The sequence below is a fragment of the Sardina pilchardus genome, chromosome 2 (genome assembly GCF_963854185.1).
Source record: "Sardina pilchardus chromosome 2, fSarPil1.1, whole genome shotgun sequence".
Classification (NCBI taxonomy): Eukaryota; Metazoa; Chordata; class Actinopteri; order Clupeiformes; family Clupeidae; genus Sardina; species Sardina pilchardus.
The window spans coordinates 15,192,667-15,212,055 of record NC_084995.1 but is presented as its reverse complement, the minus strand read 5'-3'; the positions used below and the strand labels follow the sequence as shown (position 1 = coordinate 15,212,055).

General features: G+C 45.0%; 2 protein-coding genes across 7 annotated transcripts in view; both read right to left on the bottom strand.

The window, feature by feature from the left end:
* Positions 1 to 138: 138 nt before the first annotated feature.
* On the bottom strand, positions 139 to 6,867 carry slc2a2 (solute carrier family 2 member 2). Its single transcript, XM_062520153.1, has 11 exons — positions 6,729 to 6,867; positions 4,835 to 4,930; positions 4,227 to 4,432; positions 3,864 to 3,988; positions 3,660 to 3,775; positions 3,141 to 3,303; positions 2,512 to 2,699; positions 2,186 to 2,290; positions 1,436 to 1,537; positions 884 to 1,087; positions 139 to 607 (listed from the first exon to the last, which is right to left on the bottom strand). Exons 1-11 carry the CDS (start codon positions 6,741 to 6,743, stop codon positions 404 to 406), a joined length of 1,524 nt encoding a protein of 507 aa, XP_062376137.1. The 5' UTR covers positions 6,744 to 6,867; the 3' UTR covers positions 139 to 403.
* A 757-nt stretch (positions 6,868 to 7,624) lies between these two features.
* The window catches only part of LOC134064244 (TRAF2 and NCK-interacting protein kinase-like), an 86,702-nt gene continuing 74,937 nt past the window's right edge, over positions 7,625 to 19,389 (bottom strand). For 3 of the 6 annotated variants that reach the window (XM_062520144.1, XM_062520104.1, XM_062520115.1), the window contains 11 exons: positions 19,359 to 19,389; positions 19,072 to 19,242; positions 17,907 to 18,009; positions 17,106 to 17,276; positions 16,529 to 16,672; positions 15,887 to 16,021; positions 14,640 to 14,740; positions 14,122 to 14,271; positions 13,131 to 13,290; positions 11,164 to 11,303; positions 7,625 to 10,356 (listed from right to left, as the gene is read on the bottom strand). The exon at positions 19,359 to 19,389 is cut by the window's right edge and continues 63 nt beyond it. In XM_062520144.1, coding sequence (XP_062376128.1) covers positions 10,273 to 10,356; positions 11,164 to 11,303; positions 13,131 to 13,290; positions 14,122 to 14,271; positions 14,640 to 14,740; positions 15,887 to 16,021; positions 16,529 to 16,672; positions 17,106 to 17,276; positions 17,907 to 18,009; positions 19,072 to 19,242; positions 19,359 to 19,389 — 1,390 coding nt within the window. In that variant the 3' untranslated portion in view covers positions 7,625 to 10,272. Of the gene's footprint in view, positions 10,357 to 11,163; positions 11,304 to 13,130; positions 13,291 to 14,121; positions 14,272 to 14,639; positions 14,741 to 15,886; positions 16,022 to 16,528; positions 16,673 to 16,909; positions 16,985 to 17,105; positions 17,277 to 17,906; positions 18,010 to 19,071; positions 19,243 to 19,358 lie in introns of those variants that run through there. The other 3 variants (XR_009936264.1, XM_062520123.1, XM_062520132.1) reach the window with 3 other exon arrangements.

Sequence of the window (19,389 nt, the reverse complement as noted above, 5' to 3'; positions counted from 1 at the left end):
AGAATGGTATTTAGTGAGTTTTGAAGCTTAATAATTGAATTAACTTACACTATATGTGAAGAGCATTCACTCACCATCATTATCTAATTTTTGACAAAAAGTGGATTTAGAGGCTTTTGCATCTGAACTCTTCAAATATATAGAGGTCTTTATAGTCTCTCACCAGATCATTATTCGGGTTTGCGTTCATCTCACTCGCTGTAGAAATGCTTTATAGTATTGTTATGTAGAGGCTTGTACATTTGACCAACACAAAAAATAAAAACAACTGTGATATTTATCCCACTGGTAGCAGCCAAAAATTCCACCAAACTTATTATGTTAAAACGTTAAAACAAAAAAAAGAGGACAGTAACAGCCTGCATTCTCAATATGCAAGACAAGAGATTCACTGTCTCCATCCTCAGGCCTCTGCAGAAGACTTGAGCTGCTCCAGTTCCGTCGATACTCCGGCGCTTGTAGGTGAGCCCTTTCGCTTCCCCTGAAACACGGCAGCGATCTCCTCAATGGTCTTGCCCTTGGTCTCAGGGACGCGGAAGTATGTGAAGAGTGTGAAGATGGAGAGAAACCCAGCAAACAGGATGAACACGTAATTCCCAAGCAGAGCCTAAAACACCAAAAGTAAAATTAATGGTACGGTGGCAGTGAGATCAGTGACACACTACAGAGACAAGTCAAGTCATTCCACATGTCTACAATATGTCTTCAGGACGACTTATTTCCCACTCTCCCCTCTACAAAAAACAAGGCCCAGGGCACCTGTCTGTCTTCTTCAGACACAAACATACTGTATCTGATTCTTGATTTTTAGCTCTAAACAGAGGAAGTTGACAAGGGCCATTTTTGCAAATATGTCTGTCAGTATCTGCATCTGAAGTTGTACCTCTACGTATGGGAAAAACATGCCAACGATGAAATTGCTTGTCCAGTTGCAGCAGCCAGCCAGTGCAATGGCAGCTGGACGGGGCCCCTGGCTGAAGAGCTCGGCCACTATGAACCATGGGATAGGTCCAGGCCCTATCTCAAAGAAGCTGACAAAAAGGAATATGGCCGCCATGCTCACGATGCTCATCCAAGAGTAAGTGTGCTGTGAAGACAGGTGGGTGGAGGTAGCAAACACTATTCAGTCAGTGTATCAGACGATGACAGTCATATTTAGTCATATTTTATTTCAGTAAAGTGAAATGAGATTGATTGTAGGTACGGTCCTATTCATGGGTTTTCATCAGGTCCTTTTCCACAGGTGTATTAATCAGGCACCATGCAGTTTGCATAGGTGCTTGATTTTCTACACTGAAAAGGGACCTGATGAAACGCATGAATAGGACCGTAACTGCAATTCCATGACCATCTGGCTTGGACTCTTTTTTTTTTATCAAGACACTGCATGTGAGAGTTAACATCATGTGGAATGTGTTGTTCACATTAAACTTACCAAGTAAACTAGGCCCACTGTCATGGTTATGGCACACAAACACATTCCTGCCAATCCAATCAATGTTAGTGTCCGTCTACCAGCCCTGTCCACCATAACCACCTACACAGACCACAGAAGTACAGGTACAGCCACACACACACACACACACACACACACACACACACACACACAGTACATGTATTATAATACAATTTCACAACCATCTTATGTGATTAATACTTCACCTTGACATTTGGATTAATTTAATCCTGTTAAGATCACTGGTAGCTGCAGCTCTCTCAGGGTTGTGCACATTTGTCAGTTTAGTTTGTCCTTGAACAGGGAGATAAATGGGCCTCAGTTTCCTGATAAAACCTGGCAACCCTCCATGGGCTGCAAGACAACACTGCAACACTTTTTGGAGACTAAGCAGTGAGGCGAGTCTGCAGTGGGTTACAAAACCCTCACATTCAGTATTTTATTCTCAGCCATCTTCCTCTTGAGTGGCTAAGGAATAAACAATCAGCAATCAACACCCTAGAGTGTTGAGATTATGCATAACAGGACAAAACCTATATGCAGCATTGGGAGCCAGATGCAGCACTTTGTACCTAAGATTAAGGAGAGAGAGTGAGCGAGTGTGTGTGTGTGTGTGTGTGTGTGGGGGGGGGGGGTTGGAGCTGTGAGGACAAACTTCTGCGTAACCTAGAGATGAGGGCATGCGTGTACTATGCTCCATGTTTGACTAAGATTAAGAGGCTTGCTTACCGAGACCATAGTGAAGACTAGGTTTATGACTCCAACACCAATTGTAGCATACACAGGCTGTGTGACTCCTGCCTTGTAAAAGATTGCTGTGGAATAATAAAAGATCTGAAGTAGACAGACAGACAGACAGACAGACAGACAAGTACAAAGACAGACAGACAGGCAGATAGATATAACAGAGAGGGTGAGACACACTAACCAACTGAGGAGAAGGCAACACAAACATTATTGTTGAATGAGAGAAAATGGAGGCCATAAAAGGGACAATCAAAATGATAGGCACCGTAAAACAAAATTGTGCCTGTGCAAAGAGACTGATTTCTTACGGCGTTGATTCCAGAGAACTGCTGGGACAGATGCATCATCAGGGCCACAAAGAGCTGTTGGCGGTACACAGTGGAGCGCAGCAGGCCCAGAATGGTCATCCGCTTCTCCTTCATCAGCTCGTCCTTCTCTCCCTTCATCTCCGCTATGTCTTTGGAGGTGTCGTACTCACCCTTGAACCTCTTCAGTGCTATGGCATACAAACGCATCAGCCGATCACTAAGGGGCCGGAATCCACTATTGCGCCACTGCAATACATCTGAACCTCATCCAGAGGTTTTACAGGTTTTACTACTTTGTCATTACAAGCCTTTCTATATCAAATAGACCATAAATATCTCTAATGACAAACTGTACCCTTCTGCCCTTACTCTCTCACCCCTGACACCAACACTCTCTCCTGCTTGCTTCCTGTCTCTCTATACTGTCCTATACGAATAAAGGCAAAAAGGGCAAAAATATACGTGTATATATATATATATATATATATATACATTACATACATTGTGCTAATTCAATAACTATCACTCTGTTTGAAAAGCCTTAAGAGCTATGAATATATATAGAGCAGAATATATAATAGCCTATATTATGAAAATGATGTAGTAGAATATATGGCATGGCTGCATACATTTGCAGGCCTCCTGTTCCTGGCCCTGTTTGATGTAGAGGAAGCGTGGACTCTCTGGACACAGAGGGAGCAGTAATGTCTGCAGGATGGCTGGGGCACCGGACAGGCCGAGCAGCAGGGGCCAGTAGTCATCATTACCCAGCAGGAAGTCCAGGCCAAACACCTATGGACCCAGCAGAGGATACTTAGATTAAGTAATATGGATTAACGCTCCACCAGTGGGGTAACGTTTCAGTTAGTGTCACGTGAATTAAAATATGCTGTGATAGATTATTCTTTTGAGCAGGTTAGTAGAATTTGTGTCACCGTCAGTTAGTGTCACAGGAATTCAAATATGTGATAGATCATTCTTTTGATCAGGTTAGTAGAATTTGTATTACTTTATCAACAGTCCAAAACAATCTGAATATTGTAAAGTTGGCAAGCAGACAGCCAAAAAAGCATTTATGCACTGGGTAAATAGTTGATGAATTGTTGGATGCGATACAGCTGTTTGAAATGTTTCATTCCGATTCCCACCTGACTGAGGAGAATGCCTGTTACTATGGCCAGCTGGTGAAGTGTTCCTAAAGCGCCTCGGTATGCTACAGGAGAAATCTCTCCTATATACATGGGGACCAGTCCAGATGAGAGACCTATGCGGTTAAAGAAACATCAATAACTTAGTTACTTTATGCAACCCTATGGTGTAAAACCCTAGGTGTACTTTGCATCAGTTCTTACCGCAGTAGAAGCCCATGACGGCACGGCCGGAGAGGACCATGATGTGGGCTTTACCCATTTTAGCCAGGCCCATGAGAAGGCCAGCCGCAATAGCCAGGACATTCACAACTAGCATGCCTTTAATCCTGGTGGGTAAGGAAAGGCAGATAGCATCCTGAAAAACTGGCGAGGGTTTGGGTCGCCCCACCATCATCATTGATGGTCATTTTTGTTATTATTTATTTTAACCTCATTATTCCAATTTAGCTTTGAGTGGATCCCAGTAGACGAAGATATTCACTTGCTATAACATTCACAGAGATGGACTCGGAAAAAAACAACATCTGATTCTAGTTCTGGGACTCCCCACTATTGAATGCTCACCTTCCTCGGAAGTCGGCCACAAAGCCAACCAAAAAGGAGGAGAAAATTCCACCGACAGAGAAAATGGACACTGATAAGGACCAGTACATAACCACGGAGGGGTGCACCTCCTCTGGCTCGGTGGCGTTGCCACGCTCCATGCGGGCACTGGCCAAGTCATCATCGGGCACCACGCCAAGGGAGCGGCCATAGTGCCTCTCGATCACCTGCCAACACACACAGAACACCACACTGAGTACATTCACAACCCACGCTCACATCACAGGCCTACCTATGCTTTAGGCCATAATCTCGTCACTACATCATGCATTTTAGTTTAGCATTTTACATTATAGAGAACAACAGGCACATTCCCTTTCTAATTTATCTGATGAGTACACGTAATCACCTGTGATGCCAGTTTTTATTTTGCGTAACCACAGTGCGTCATTACGACTGTATTATAAATGCTTTATCTAATTGAGGCAAAGTGCATTTTCTTGCCGGATGATGGGAGGTCCATATAAATACTGATCTATTACATAAAAGATGAAAGGTCCGGATGTGGGGCTGGTGCAACAGGTCAGACTCTACAGCATGTGTTAAAGGAGTTCATCGCTATGGCTCACCTTCTGAGGAGCGTTGATGACCCCTAGGCTGTAGCCATACTGCAGTGAACCCAGCACCGCAGTGAACACGGCCAGCACCAGAGTCCCTGTCAGCTGCTGCAGAGGGAGCCCAGCAGCAATGCAGAGTGGTTATGCACAGGGACACACACACACCAGGGATGGAAATTAGCCACCCGCAAGGAAAAAGTGAACGGGACAACTCACAATGCCACAGGCTACCACGGTAACCTACCTAAATCATAGAAGTTAACATTGCAAGACACTTATCTTTTCTATGACGCCAGAAATATTTTCCTTACCTTCTTAGTTTTTTTGAACATTCACATTATTTAGTGACAACACGTATCCTTGAACTATGCATGATTTTCCTAATACCGAATGAAACCTAATTACGTTCACGTACTTCTTAAAGTGACAGTCACTCAATTAGACCTACACACCACCCCTGTAATATCATTAAAGACAAGTGTAATAAATATGAAGTAGTCAAATTACTGAATATTTTGAGTAATTATGCATATGCTATAAATTGTTAACAAAATATATAAAGTGTATGAATTCAAATATGAAATAGAAACAAGACAAGCCATTTTCTGAGCAGGGTTGAGCAGAGACTAGGATTGCCACTGCTCTGAATGATCTGTATCCAGCTTAAGGCAAAAAAGTTTTGCCTATATTTTTGTAATGTAATAGACACAGTCACACTTTTTAAAAACTATTTCAGCTTGTGTAGGCCTATCAGTGCTTTCTTATTGAACACAATACCGCGATAATACCAAAAACCGTGATCATTTTGGTCACTATAACCGTGGGGTTAAATTGTCATACCGTTACATCTCTACTTGGCAGTAAAATGTATGGAGCGGTTGAATACATATTGGCTGGTAAAAATGTTGAGTGGCTGGAAGATTTTAAAATCTACCTGCCACAGTGGCAGGTGGACAAAAAAGTTAATTTCCATCCCTGACACACACACACACACACACACACACACACACACACACACACACACACACACACACAGAGAAACCGCACAAGGCTACATACAGTACACATGAGAAAAAGGGGCTACTATGCCACATGGTGTCTTTAGAGATAAAGCAAATTAAACCTCAATTTAAGAGTTAACATTTACATGAAAGGCACAGTCAAATAAATGTATTAGCCATTGTTCTCCATAGCAATTTAAGTATATGCATTTTCCAAAAAACACCCTTTTATATTTTCAATAGTAAACCATAGCCATCCCCTCCCCCAAAAAACAACAAGTGAATTTAAATCAAAACCATTTAAAAAAATGTATAACTGACTTATCTGTTTCTAAAACACTAGTAAAAGGATGTGAAGCCAATTTAATAAATATATTTGAATGCATTTTTTTGTAACTAAAAAAATGTACAAAAACAATTACATAGCGCTTCCAAGACAAAAAGACTGAAAATATAAATTCAATAAAGATTTACAATTGAACATCTCTTGTTCCTCCATTGTTTCTGTAATCTCGGCTTCATTGAAAATGAGGGCTACCCTCAATGACTCTCCGAGAATAAATAAAGGTTGAATGAATGAATAAATACTCTGCAGTTATATTCCTTCTGAGCACTGCAAATGGGCAGATCACACTCTAACATTCTTACACATATTTTTAGCTTTGTTTGATGCTTTTTTTTTCAATTGAAAATCGGAAAATCTAAGTATATTGTATAAATATCTCTAAAATGATTATGATTATAATTTATTTGGACAACAAAATACTATTGACAAATGTATCAAGACCTTGATATTTAGAAACAACATATAACATAATAAAAGAATGTACTTTGACTTGATTGCTTGAATTAGCCTACTAATAATTATCGAACCAATTTCAAGGGATATTCCGTGAGCACTTTACCTTGCCAGAATCCATTATGGGTACAGCTCCCTGTCCGAGTAGGACTACATTCTGCTTTTCCAGGTAAATAATCAATCGTGTGAGTTAATGTGGTGGCCGCACTCCCAACAGGAGGGACTGTGCCCCCCCCAACCCCCATGTCCAACCCCTGACATTCACATGCCAGTTTACAGTGCTACTGTTACACTCGTCAACGCATACTACAAATTTAAATATGATTGGCAAATCAGTCCGCAACCAATCTCAGCATTAGGTAACATCACATTGCAGGAAAGAAACAGTTAGTGAGTGTAGTATGATATTGGGTATACAGTATGCTGTGTGCTTGCTTATGATATTGGTGTAGCATTGGTATTTGCCTATAGTATTGTACATAACTCTGTTGCATGCTATGCTTTTTAAAATCTGTTTGAAATGTTCAGGTTGAGGCAAACATGCTGAAATAACATGGTTAATGATACACAGCCACGAGGGGGGGACCAAAGTCTGAGGGTCGATTAACACGAGTGATGAGACAAGGCCTGCAAAACAACATATTCTCTCTCTCTCTCTGTCTCACACACACACTCACACACATGCAAAGGCTGCTGTGTCTCTGTTTTTCATCTCACACAATAGACAAAGTCTTTGCTGAAGAAACTCTTTTACTGGGTGAGCAGACGTTTCAGCCATTCGGCTATTCTCATTGCTCTCCTAATGGCTGAAACGTCTGCTCATCCAGTAAAAGAGTTTCTTCAGCAAAGACTTTGTCTACTTTTTACAGAGTGCGAACCCTCACTACCTTTTCCTGATATCTTTTGGTTTAACGCACCTGACTAAAAATAATTTCATCAAGAGCGCAACAGTATCCCACCTTCTGATCTCACACAATAGCACAAGAGGACAGGACAAAGTAATACTTATTGATCTTATCTTTATTCTTTAAAAAAAAAAAAAAAAAAAAAAAAACAACGAACAAAATGCAAGACAACCTTTTATGCCTCGTGTGGGTGGAATACATGACAATCTCCTTGGGGAACACGTCAAAAAGTAAAACACTACCCAACCAATGTTTGAAGTGATTAAAGTGTCAATGCCACCAGAGCTGAAAGTAAAACGTGACGAAGCATAGTGACATGAGAGTCAGATTCTCTTTAAAACTCTCAAGCACAGGCTAGCACAGTGTTCCTCCCAAACATGAACTCATTCATCATACACACACACACGCACACATACACAGCAGGACATCATTATTGCTAGAACTCTATATTCAGAGTGCAATCACTCATGTCTCTGCATAACTTTTCTCTTTGTCCATTTAAATGCATGTCTGAAATAGAAATATGTACACTGTGCAAAAATTACAGATGACCCCCAAAGAGATGGTTCTTTCAGGGCTTATGTGATTGCACACAGGGGACAAAGACAATTTCAGTGTATGTGAAAACAATAAACAGTTGGGATAGATGCATTATGAATGCATCAGAAGTAGAACTTGCACCGTTCGCTTCAACAAGCGTTCACTTGATGGTATGAAATATCTATAAAATATTCCAGAGACGTCAAAAAAAGGAAGAAAAGGTAGCACCTCTCTCATCCTAAACAGTAGAAATAATAATAAAAAATAACATCCAGTTGTATTTCTTCAACTCAGGGTTCCTCCTCAGAAGTTTCCAGAAGTATTCACTTGAACTCACTACTACGGCCGCATGATGGATCAAGGAGGCGGAACTCTGATCACCAGATCTGAGCACCAGAGGAGGTGGGGCTTGCACACCTGTGCACACCTGAGCCTGTGGGGTCAAGGCATGAGTGTGAAGCTCTCCCTCTCTCCCTTGCTCCCCAAGGACACTTCCTTCACATGGCCTGGCTAGCTAGGTCATCCGTTTCCCACAAGCTCTCTGATCAAACAGTGATTAATGGCTACAGTATAGCGTCAACCCCACAAGCAGACCAACACATTTCTGCTTGTTGCATTTTGTTATTTAATCAAACTTGACTTTTGTCTACTTACATTTTAAAAGTAAAAACACAGTTACTGTCATATAATCTTAGGTCACATTTACAATGTTAAAACAAGGTTAATGTTTTTTTTTTCCCAGTAAACATATATAAGAAGGACTTTAGACTATTTTAGTTGTTTTTCCACCATAACAGGTGATATATCATCAATCTGCTGAGGACACTGAGAATGCAAAATGATTTCAAATGGTATCAATAATAGAAAATATACCAATTGTTTTTCCTGCCCAAATCAGAATAACAAATGATCATCTGGGTGAAGGTACAAGCGTTTATGAAAATGAGCTATAATGTAAGGTGTCTCTCTATCAGCCTCTGCATTACTGAAAAGAAATAACCAGACACATGATTACGAGGTAGGTCAATTACAGTCCCAACGTGTACACTAGTTGTTACGATTCAGCAGCGCACGAGAGGCAGCCCATGTTGACATCTGAGGCTTCTATTGGTGGATTAGTTCAGGAGACGCTGACATATACGACTGGCTGGAGGACTAACACATGAATGCTTGAGACACAATCATGGGCTTGTGGAGGTGACAAGGTCAGGCTCAGACACGTGGTGGTGGTGGTGGTGGTGGTGGTGCGTCAGGAGGGGCGTCCGAAGAGGAGCGTCCACTCCAGAGGCTGGCCTGAGCCCCGATACAGCAGTGGTGATATGAAGGCGGAGAGAGGAATGGGCACAGAAAGAGTACCAGCACCGGAAAAAAGGCCACAGCCTTCGATACAATGTAGGGGATTGTGCTCAGGTTCACCACAACCACCTGCTGGACTCGTCTCTCCTTCCTACAACAACACATCGCAGGAGCTGTGTGTGAGCGAATAACAATCGGGAAACAAAAACAAACCAACCAAAAGAACAACCTGATTTGACTGTAGATGAAAACATCAAAGGTCTAGAAGTTTCCCTCAGTCTGAGGTCGCTTCTTTTATTATTTTATTTTTTAAAATCTTTACACATCTCCCCGACCACCCAACACACACACACACACACACTCACATACCACACAGACACACATATTCTCTGTACAGCTCGTTGTGATCCTCTCTGCTCCTCTGTATCTGCAGAAGACAGAAAACGGCGCTTTCTCCCGGAGTCCACAGGTTTCGAGTCCCGTTGTAAGGTGTGAGGGGGGGGGGGACAGCACACAGAGAAGGGGAGAGGCACCACAGAGGAGGCTCCGTGGCTAAAGTCTGGTTTCACAGCAGCAAGCCCCTCTGGCTCCCCCTGCTGGGAAGGTGGGGAACAGGAGCTCAGGAGTCACCGCTCCAGTTCACCAAAGCCACTTCTATGGCTTCTTAATCTAAAAGCATGATAACGAGGCCATCCTGGAGATCTGGAAACGTGATCACAGTCTTACACTCTCAAGTGTCTCTAAAACTGTAGTTTTTTTTTCTCTCTTTTTCATTTTTAATTGTTTTGAACCAGTGTTAAATGTACCTAAAGAAAAAAAAAAAAAAAGAAATCACAGACGCCATCTTGACTCCTGGTGAGTGGGGTTGTCTGCCTCAGTGGTGGGGACCATGACTGCACGTTCACAGCTTCACCAGTTCATCATGGAGTTCCTGTTGAGCGTCATGAAGAACACTTGACTGCTGCCGCCCGTGCGGACCGAGGCAAAGAACACCTGGAGGGGGTCAAAGAGCAGTCCGGTTAGCAGAGAGAATATCCATATCTATTCAATTTTTCTTATAGTATATTACTGTTAATACACTGCACATATCTATATTATGTTTACTACTCATAGAATGTTACTGCTACTACACTGCACATACTGTATCTGTACATGTTGTTCATACATTGTTCATACTGCATATCCATATCTCTTCTGCTCCTCTAAGGTTACTGCTAATACATCGCACATATTTATCACATTGCGCTTTTCTGCTTTTTTTGCACTTCTGGTTAGATGCATACTGCATTTCATTGTCTCTGTACTTGCGCTGTGTACAATGACAATGAAGTTGTATCTAAACTTATAATATGGTGAATTTCAGCTTAGCAGTACCTACAGACTCACTGTACCGAAAATTAACTTCAAAACTTAAGTACACAACGTACTGTGATTGTTGTGCACCATTACATCCCTAGTAATTATCAGAAGTAATTCCCAATTCCAGTGAAAATGGAGTTAACATTGTGGTCTGACAGTGCCTGCCACTTCAAAACCGTGATTGTTGTGCACCATTACACCCCTTATAATTAACTGAAGTAATTCCAGTAATGCCAGTGAAATTGGAGTTGACATTGTAGTCTGTCAGTGCCAGCCAGGTGTGCTTTCATGGTTTGCATTCATCCAACAGACAATAACAGCCTGTGGCCACTCCCAACTACTGTACCATCCAGGAGTCTGGAACTTCGCACGCGTGCTGCTCTGACCACAGTGACAGCTTTCGGTTCCGCGCGAGAGAACAAGAACATGGAGGGCGGCTACCTTGTCATTCCTCTCGCAGAGGAACTTCAGACGCTGTGCTCGCTTGTGCATGAAGACCCCGTCCAAGTGGCCCGTCTCCACGGAGCGGATCTCGATGGCCTTCTCTCCCCAGCCCATGATCTGGTTGGAGTGGATGTAGGCTGCAACACAAAACACAAGCAGCCTAAGTCCTGCATCACCTCAGCACCAATTTAGAGCACAGTGCAGCTTAGATATCTCTTTAACCATCTATTGGATTGGATTGATTTTTTTTCGTCAGTGACTCCTTTTCACGGAGACCCCCCATGGCAGAGAACGGCTTTGCTTTTCTGAAGGAGTGTGTTGTGAAGCCTGATGAGTTCATTAAGGGTGAACCTCGTTAGTGCGTAATAGTACACTAAGAATTTGCTCTGTGTAATGCACTCATTAATATTCCACGCTGAAATACAAACCCCAGCTGTAAATGGGACCCCACTGTTTTGTTCAGATGCTGATATCCAACTGTAGCATTGATCCGCAGTCTAGAAGCCACAGCTAATGGCTAACAAGGCGGATAATTAGCGCTACTGCTGGGGTACTAAGCCCTTATGAATTAGTAATCCTAATAAAACCATCTGATTCTGAAATGAATTATTCATCTTAGTTTCAGCCAGACAACATATCGAAATTCTCTTGTGATTCTCCTGTGTGCAGTTAACGTCAATATACTAGACCGTCTCTCTCTTTCCCACACACACACACACACACACACACACACACACACGCACGCACACACACACACACACACACACACACACACACACACACACACTTCACAGAGATCCATCACAACCGAGTCAGAGTTGAGCCGGAGTTTGAATGATATTAAACTCCGACTGAACCCCCAGTAATCTGGTCCCGTACGGCCTCTGGCTGCCATGTGTTTGGGCTCGCTCGTTTGACTCCCTCCCATGGGCGAGGTGTTTGAACACTCCCTCGCACAGCCAACAGGAACACAAAGTGGAGGCACCAGATAGAGATGGAGGGAAGCGGGAGATGCCTGAACAGTATGGTCTTTATCATCCTTCCATATCTCTGCCCAGGAACTGAATCTGACTTAAACATCTGTCAACTCCAATGTGGTGTAAACAGAGAGGGAAACGGGCCGAGATTGCGTTCAGATGGTTGAAGTTCTTATGTAATCTGGCAGCGATATGCAGGTCAGTTCCAGAGGTGCTGCTTGGCTTTCTGCTGACCCGTATCTGGACTTTGTTCAGACCTCCACTCCACTGTGTTTGGGGACCACAAGCGGGAAAAGTGGAACAGTGTTCTCAAACCAGAGTCCCCGCAGGCACTTGGACCCCAATATGGTAAGGTTTGGTAGTCACATGCACCACAGGGACCCCCCCAGAACGGAGTTTTTGAGCCTGTAATGGCTGTTGAGGATGTGACTGTGTCCTTGTTGTGGCTGTGTGTGATTGTTGAGGACACGACTGTGGTTTTTTTGTGGCTGTGTGTGATTGTTGAGGACTCGACTGTGTCCTTGTTGTGTGTGATTGCTGAGGACGCAACTGTGTCCTTGTTGTGGCTGTGTGTGATTGTTGAGGACACGACTGTGTCCTTGTTGTGGCTGTGTGTGGCTGTTGAGGACTCGACTGTGTCCTTGTTGTGGCTGTGTGTGGCTGTTGAGGACACGGACTGTGTGTGACCGTGGAGGACATGACTGTGTCCTTGTTGTGGCTGTGTGTTATTGTTGAGGACATGACTGTGTCCTTGTTGTGGCTGTGTGTGATTGTTGAGGACACGACTGTGTCCTTGTTATGGCTGTGTGTGATTGTTGAGGACTCGACTGTGTCCTTGTTGTGGCTGTGTGTGGCTGTTGAGGACACGACTGTGTGTGACCGTGGAGGACATGTGACTGTGTCTTTGCTATGGCTGTGTGTGATTGTTGAGGTCGCGACTGTGTCCCTGTTGTGGCTGTTGAAGACGGCGACTGCGTCCTCACTCACCGACGGAGGTGGGCATCTCTCCCCACTGCAGCACCACGTCCTTGGTGATGCGTCCGTACGTGTTGACGTAGACGCCCTCGTCCTCGTAGCACAGCAGCATCTCCATGCCGTCCGTCTTGGGGAGCACCACGATGGCGTGGGGCGTCACCGTGCTCTGGATCTGAGCGAGGGATAGAGAAATCAGACGAAAGGGAAGAGAGGGAGAGGAGGACAGAAAGAGAGAGTTGCTGTTAACTGGGCAGTGAGCAGGTTCTGGCAGTGCTTCCCATAGGCCACCTGATGGCAGCACAACCCCCTGCAGAAACGGGAGAAGCCTCATGCTGACACTCTCTCTCTCTCTCTCTCACACACACACACACACTGCAGAGGGTCTTGTCAGCTCAGTCATTCATCATAAGCCTTGCTTTGCTCACCTTTACAGCACTGCTAGCACTACTAGTACAGTGGTGAATGTGGGAGAATGGGAGCAAGACGAAGGACCCCGTACTGCTATATGTCACACTGTTTCGGTTTTATTCATCTAGAAGAGCTGCACTGAGGCAAATTCCTATCAACTGTGTTGACAATGACTACAGAATTAAATTGTATTGAATCGCATTGAATTACTACTCAACACAAAGAACCCTGTGTGTGTGTGTGTGTGTGTGTGTGATTTCTGCCAAAGGCAATGTGGCTGCTGGCCAGCACTGGGGCAGGAGCCGGCTGCCTCAGCAGAAAGCAGCCGCTCCTCATCAGTCAGACAGGCTGCTGTGCTGTGCTGTGCTGTGCTGTGCTGTGCTGTGCTGTGCTGTGCTGTGCTGTGCTGTGCTGTGCTGTGCTGTGCTGTGCTGTGCTGTGCTGTGCTGTGCTGTGCTGTGCTGTGCTGTGCTGGGATGGCTTACATGGGAGGGGATGTAGATGTCATAGGGGTTCTTACATGGGAGGGGATGTACAGTAGATATCTTAGGGGTTCTTACATGGGAGGGGATGTAGATATCTTAGGGGTTCTTACATGGGAGGGGATGTAGATGTCGTAGGGGTTCCCAGAGTCCACATCGATGACATGGAAGCCCACGCTGGAGCCGTAGATGACCTTGAGTCTCTGACCTTCCTCCACCGTCAGGTCCACCAGCTGCGGCCTCTGAGGCAGCTCCGTGAAAGACTAGCAGAGAGCAGAGAGGGGAGAGAGAGAGAGAGAGAGAGAGAAACAAACAAACAAACAAAGAATGAGTGAGACAAGGTAAAAGACAAATGGCAAAAAGCAGACAGAAATGTTTGCATGGAGCTTTGAAGCTGAAGATTCGGGTATTAAACTGCCATTACAACCCCCAGAACTCGATAAAAATCAACTTTGCATGGTAATGTCAGGCGCTTAGACATCGGCATATTGCTCTGATGATTTATTCATGCTTTTGTTCATTTTACGGCAATTTCCATTTCATAGTCACATCAAAATATGAATGAAAAACAGTGTGATTATGTGAATGAGAAAATGAGAGGAGAAGGGAAAAGCCACAGGACTGTTGTTACCTTGAAAGCCATGAATTTATGGTAGGGTTTGGGGGCCCAGGCGTAAATCTCCACGGAGTTCTTCAGAGCAATCACCAGGAATTTGATTCGCTCATATTTCACTGGGGAGACAGAAGAAGAAAAATCATCAAATCAGAAGCCCCTTTCAATTAAGGGCTGTCTTCCGCTACCCCAACACTGTCTCAACAGGCTCAGTCACGTGTCTGTCCTCTGACACACGATCACTGAGATATGGCACGACAGAACAACACAACACAGCACGGCACAGCACAGAGTACCGTACACACCACCCCACACCACAGCACAGCACAGCATGGCACTCTGGCTTTCACATCACTGACTCACTAACCAAACTAAGGCACAGACGAAAAAATTCCCTCCACTGCTTATATCCTGCCAATGACTAACAATCAGAGGGCTTAACAAAGTCCAATCTGTTACAGCAGGCTCTTGTAATGCTTCCTGAACCCTGTCCCGGGGCCAGTCTCAAACAAAGCTTGCACTAAACAGCCTCCCTCAGCCCAGCTCCCTTAAACACTCACTCACAGGACCAATGCATCATGAACATGTTAGTTAGAAAACCACAAGGTTGACACTTTATTTCCAAATGATTATTTCCAAATGCAATGCGCTAACCCTGACCCACACAAACTGATGATGAATTCATAATTATATTCATGACTACTGCTAATCTTACAGCAACAAGGTTCAGAACAGTGCACTTAGAACTATAATTAATTACTATAATTAATTAACAAATAAATGCATTAAAAACAAGAAGTATTTGCAATGTGTGGTTCAGTGATTTCTGCTAAGAAATATATTATCATATACACAATATACATTTTCTCTATTTTTCATATTGTTGTTATTGTTCCTATGGATGTTCCTGCTGAGGAGTTATGACATTTAACCATAGGTCACTTCTACAGGCATCGGATACTTACGAGCCAGGGTCCTCTCACTGCCTAAGCTCCACCATACAGAGCATCGGAGAACTACAGTACGAGCCAGTGTCATCTCACTCTGCCTCAGCCAGGGTCATCTCACTCTGCCTAAGCCAGGGTCATCTCACTCTGCCTAAACCAGGGTCATCTCACTCTGCCTAAGCCAGGGTCATCTCACTCTGCCTAAACCAGGGTCATCTCACTCTGCCTAAGCCAGGGTCATCTCCCACCGCCTAAGCCAGGGTCATATAACACTGCCTAAGCTCGACCCTACTGGTTCTGTGACCTCGTGGGACGTACCAACTTTATAGTGCACGCATCCCTCCAGCTCCCCCACGGTGATCCAGCCCTGCTTCTTCTCCACCTCGGGGTCGTTGTGCAGGATGCGGTTCCTGAGCCAGGACAGGTAGTACACGCGCAGCTTGTTCTTCTTGCCTGTGTGCAGAGTGACCAGTAGAGAGCATGAGACCAATGGGAGGGGCGTCTCAGAGACAGCAATGATGGAAGAATGACTGATGGACCGACAGACTGAAGGCTTCTGCACACCAACACCAGCACGAGTGTGCCATCACTCGCCACGCATCGCCGGCATTTTGAACTGCCAAGCGCTGGGTAAACCATGGATTTTATGGAGCGGCGTCGACAAAATAGAACTGAATTGTAAGCTACACGGCACTGACGGCAAAGTGCAATGACTGTGTGAGAATTGTATTCATGGGTTTCATCAGGTCCCTTTGCACAGGTGTATTAAATCAAGCACCATGGAGTCTGCATTGATAATCAAGGTGCTTGATTTTATACACCTGTGGAAAGGGACCTGATGAAGCCCATGAGTAGAGAACAATGGAATCTCATGTAATCCAATATGGAAAGAGGAGCGAGCCACACTCATGTCAGTGCCGGGGTGCAGAGGCCTTGACCGATGGTGTTGAGGAGACAGACCTGATATGGTGACCAGCACGTTGAGACCCTCCAGCACATCCATCTGCTGGAAGCGGCGGCGCGTGATCAGGTTGTAGACCTTGCCCTGACCACTGCGGTCCAGCAGCATCAGCCCATTCTCTGTGCCCACCAGCAGGTTGACCCCTGGGGAGAGACGGGGTATTCAGCATCTCACATTGCCCTCAGAGAATCACTCATCAATATAGACAAGGTGCACACACACACACACACACACAAACACACACTTCCTCTCCCTCTACCTCTCTCTTTCTCCCTTCCTCACATACACACACACAACGATATGCTTTCATACAGTAGGCAAGCTGACCCATACAGACGGCAGATATCTCATTTCATGTACAGTACATCTCCCATACGTACACTAGAGTCTCACTGTAAAGGGCTTGCTTCTCGTTCAGAGAGAAACTGTGCTGAGAAATCACATAAAACAACGGGCTGTTTGGGAAATGAGAAACAGAACAAAAGATCACAGATAACAAAAGAGAGAAACGGAGGAGGGTGTGGGTGGGTGGGTGGGTGGGGGTGGGGGTCTCGTGCGACGGACTGAAATGCTCACCCCACAGAGCGGCGCACAGGATCTCCGAGTTGAAGCGCTTCTTGTACTTGCGGATCTCGGGCGTGTCGCTGTGCGGGCGGATGTTGGTGGGGTTGACGTTGACCACGGAGATCTTCCTGGCCTCGCTCAGCTTGGCCTGCTCCTGCCTCAGCAGCTCGTTCTCAAACAGGGCTGAGGGAGAGAGAGAGAGAGAAAGAGAGAGAGAGAGATTGGGGACAGAGGGAGAGAGAGATGGGGGACAGAGGGAGAGAGAGAGAGAGAGGGGGGACAGAGGGAGGGAGGAGGGACAGAGGGAGAGATAGAGGGAGGGAAAGAGAGAAAGAGAAGGACAGAGGGAGAGAGAAAGACAGATAGAAAGAAAGAGAAGCGAGAGAGAGAGAGAGAGTGAGTTATCATAGCCACCACATTCCTCACATGACGTTATTTACAGGGGGGACTCCAGGGTCATGTGATCACATTCATTTCACAGTGAGACCAAACCACTCCAGCTCAGTCCTCAGTTTGGCACTCTTTACACAGACTCTCACTTTAGTGCTGCATGTTTTCTGAAGATGCCACTGAGTGGGGGCTTATTTCCATGTGAATTACTGCTGATTATTTATTGCATGGGAAACACTGCTGATTCTGTGTGAAATACTGCCAAGATTTTTTTTCTTAAATCTTTGTTTTCATAATGTTGGTGCCTAAATGTGTCTTTTCTATGCTATATTGATGCTTATTGTTCAGCACTTTGTATTGTTAAAAGCGACTGACTGATTGATTAATGGACTGATCGATGATACGGGTGATAAAGATCTGTACCTGCGGCCGAGTTATCACCGTCGTCATCGGAGGGAGAGGTGGGGTAGACGCGCGGATCCACGAAGGGCGTGAAGGAGGACTTAGAACCGCCACCCTTTGCAAACTGCAGGAAAAACAACACAAGCAGAGTGAGACAGGGTTAGAACTAAGGCATACGAGCAGAAAGCCACACTTGAGGGGCCTCTGCAGAGCTCAATCAGTGTCAGTAGACGTTAGTCATCAAGGATATCGCCCCAGCCGTGGCTCAACTGGCTGGGGCACCTGCACCGCACGCCGGCGACCCGGGTTCGATTCCCGCCCCGTGGTCCTTTCCGGATCCCATCCCAGCTCTCTCTCCCACTCGCTTCCTGTCATTCTCTCTACTGTCCTGTCCGATTAAAGGCATAAAAAGCCCCAAAAAATAATCTTTAAAAAAAAAAAAAAAAAAAAAAAGGATATCATGGTATCAGTGAGCTGACCACCCCAGGTCATCAGTAGTGTTAGTGCCTTGTGGCACTGACCCTTCTGTCCTTTCCTCTTGGGCAGGTTGGGGCTTAAACCACCTGAGAAGTCTTAACCTTTACATGGCATTATGTGTGTTTTGTCTTAATCTGCTCTTTAGTTTTGTTTACATTCATACACACCCACACCCTCAAGTTCCGAGGAAATCTTACATCTACAAGATAGAAGATCCTTCGTCAACAACTCACATTCCTCTGTAATAAGCCTTATTAGTGGTGCATGTCATAACATTCAAACCTGTTCCACAGAAGCACATCAAACTGCTTAAGTGAAGAAAATCCACAACAATGGTCACACTTGAATTTTCTGCCTGATTGCTCAGATTGTCAACAAACTAACTGTTGACACTCTGTTAACTTCAATGTACGGTTAAGATTACAATGTATGGTTAAGATTGAAGTTAGGGTTTGGATTTGGTGTTACATGATGTTCAGAAACTTTATATACTGAACTTCTTTGCAGAAGATCTTTTAAAGTGTCTGTGGGTGATCTAACCAAGTCAAGTGTTGCCCAAAACACCAGCAGGTTTACAGAACCAGCCTCGGTCAGAGGATCTTTTAAGTGTCTGTGGGTGATCTAACCAAGTCAAGTGTTACCCAAAACACCAGCAGGTTTACAGAACCAGCCTGGGCCAGAAATCTTTTACAGCCTCTCCTCCACCCACCTCCTCCATGGCGCTCATGTCTGGGGCGTGCAGGCCAGCGAGGCGGCCCAGGCCCAAGCCCTCCGTGGGCGTCCCGGCCGGGGAGTGGCTCTGCTGGACCAGGTCCGGAAGGTTCCCGTGGCCGGCGAAGCCGTTGCTCTCTGAGTGAGTGGAGCGCTTCCTCTCACGAGTCTGCACAGGTACACCAGATCAGACCACAGGTGTGTTACGGTAGTAGTTGGTGCATATGCATCACTACGTGGCACTAATGGTAGAGGGTCTCGGAAAACAGATGAGTGGAGTCTTACCTCTCCCAGCATCAGGGTGTCATCTTTGGAT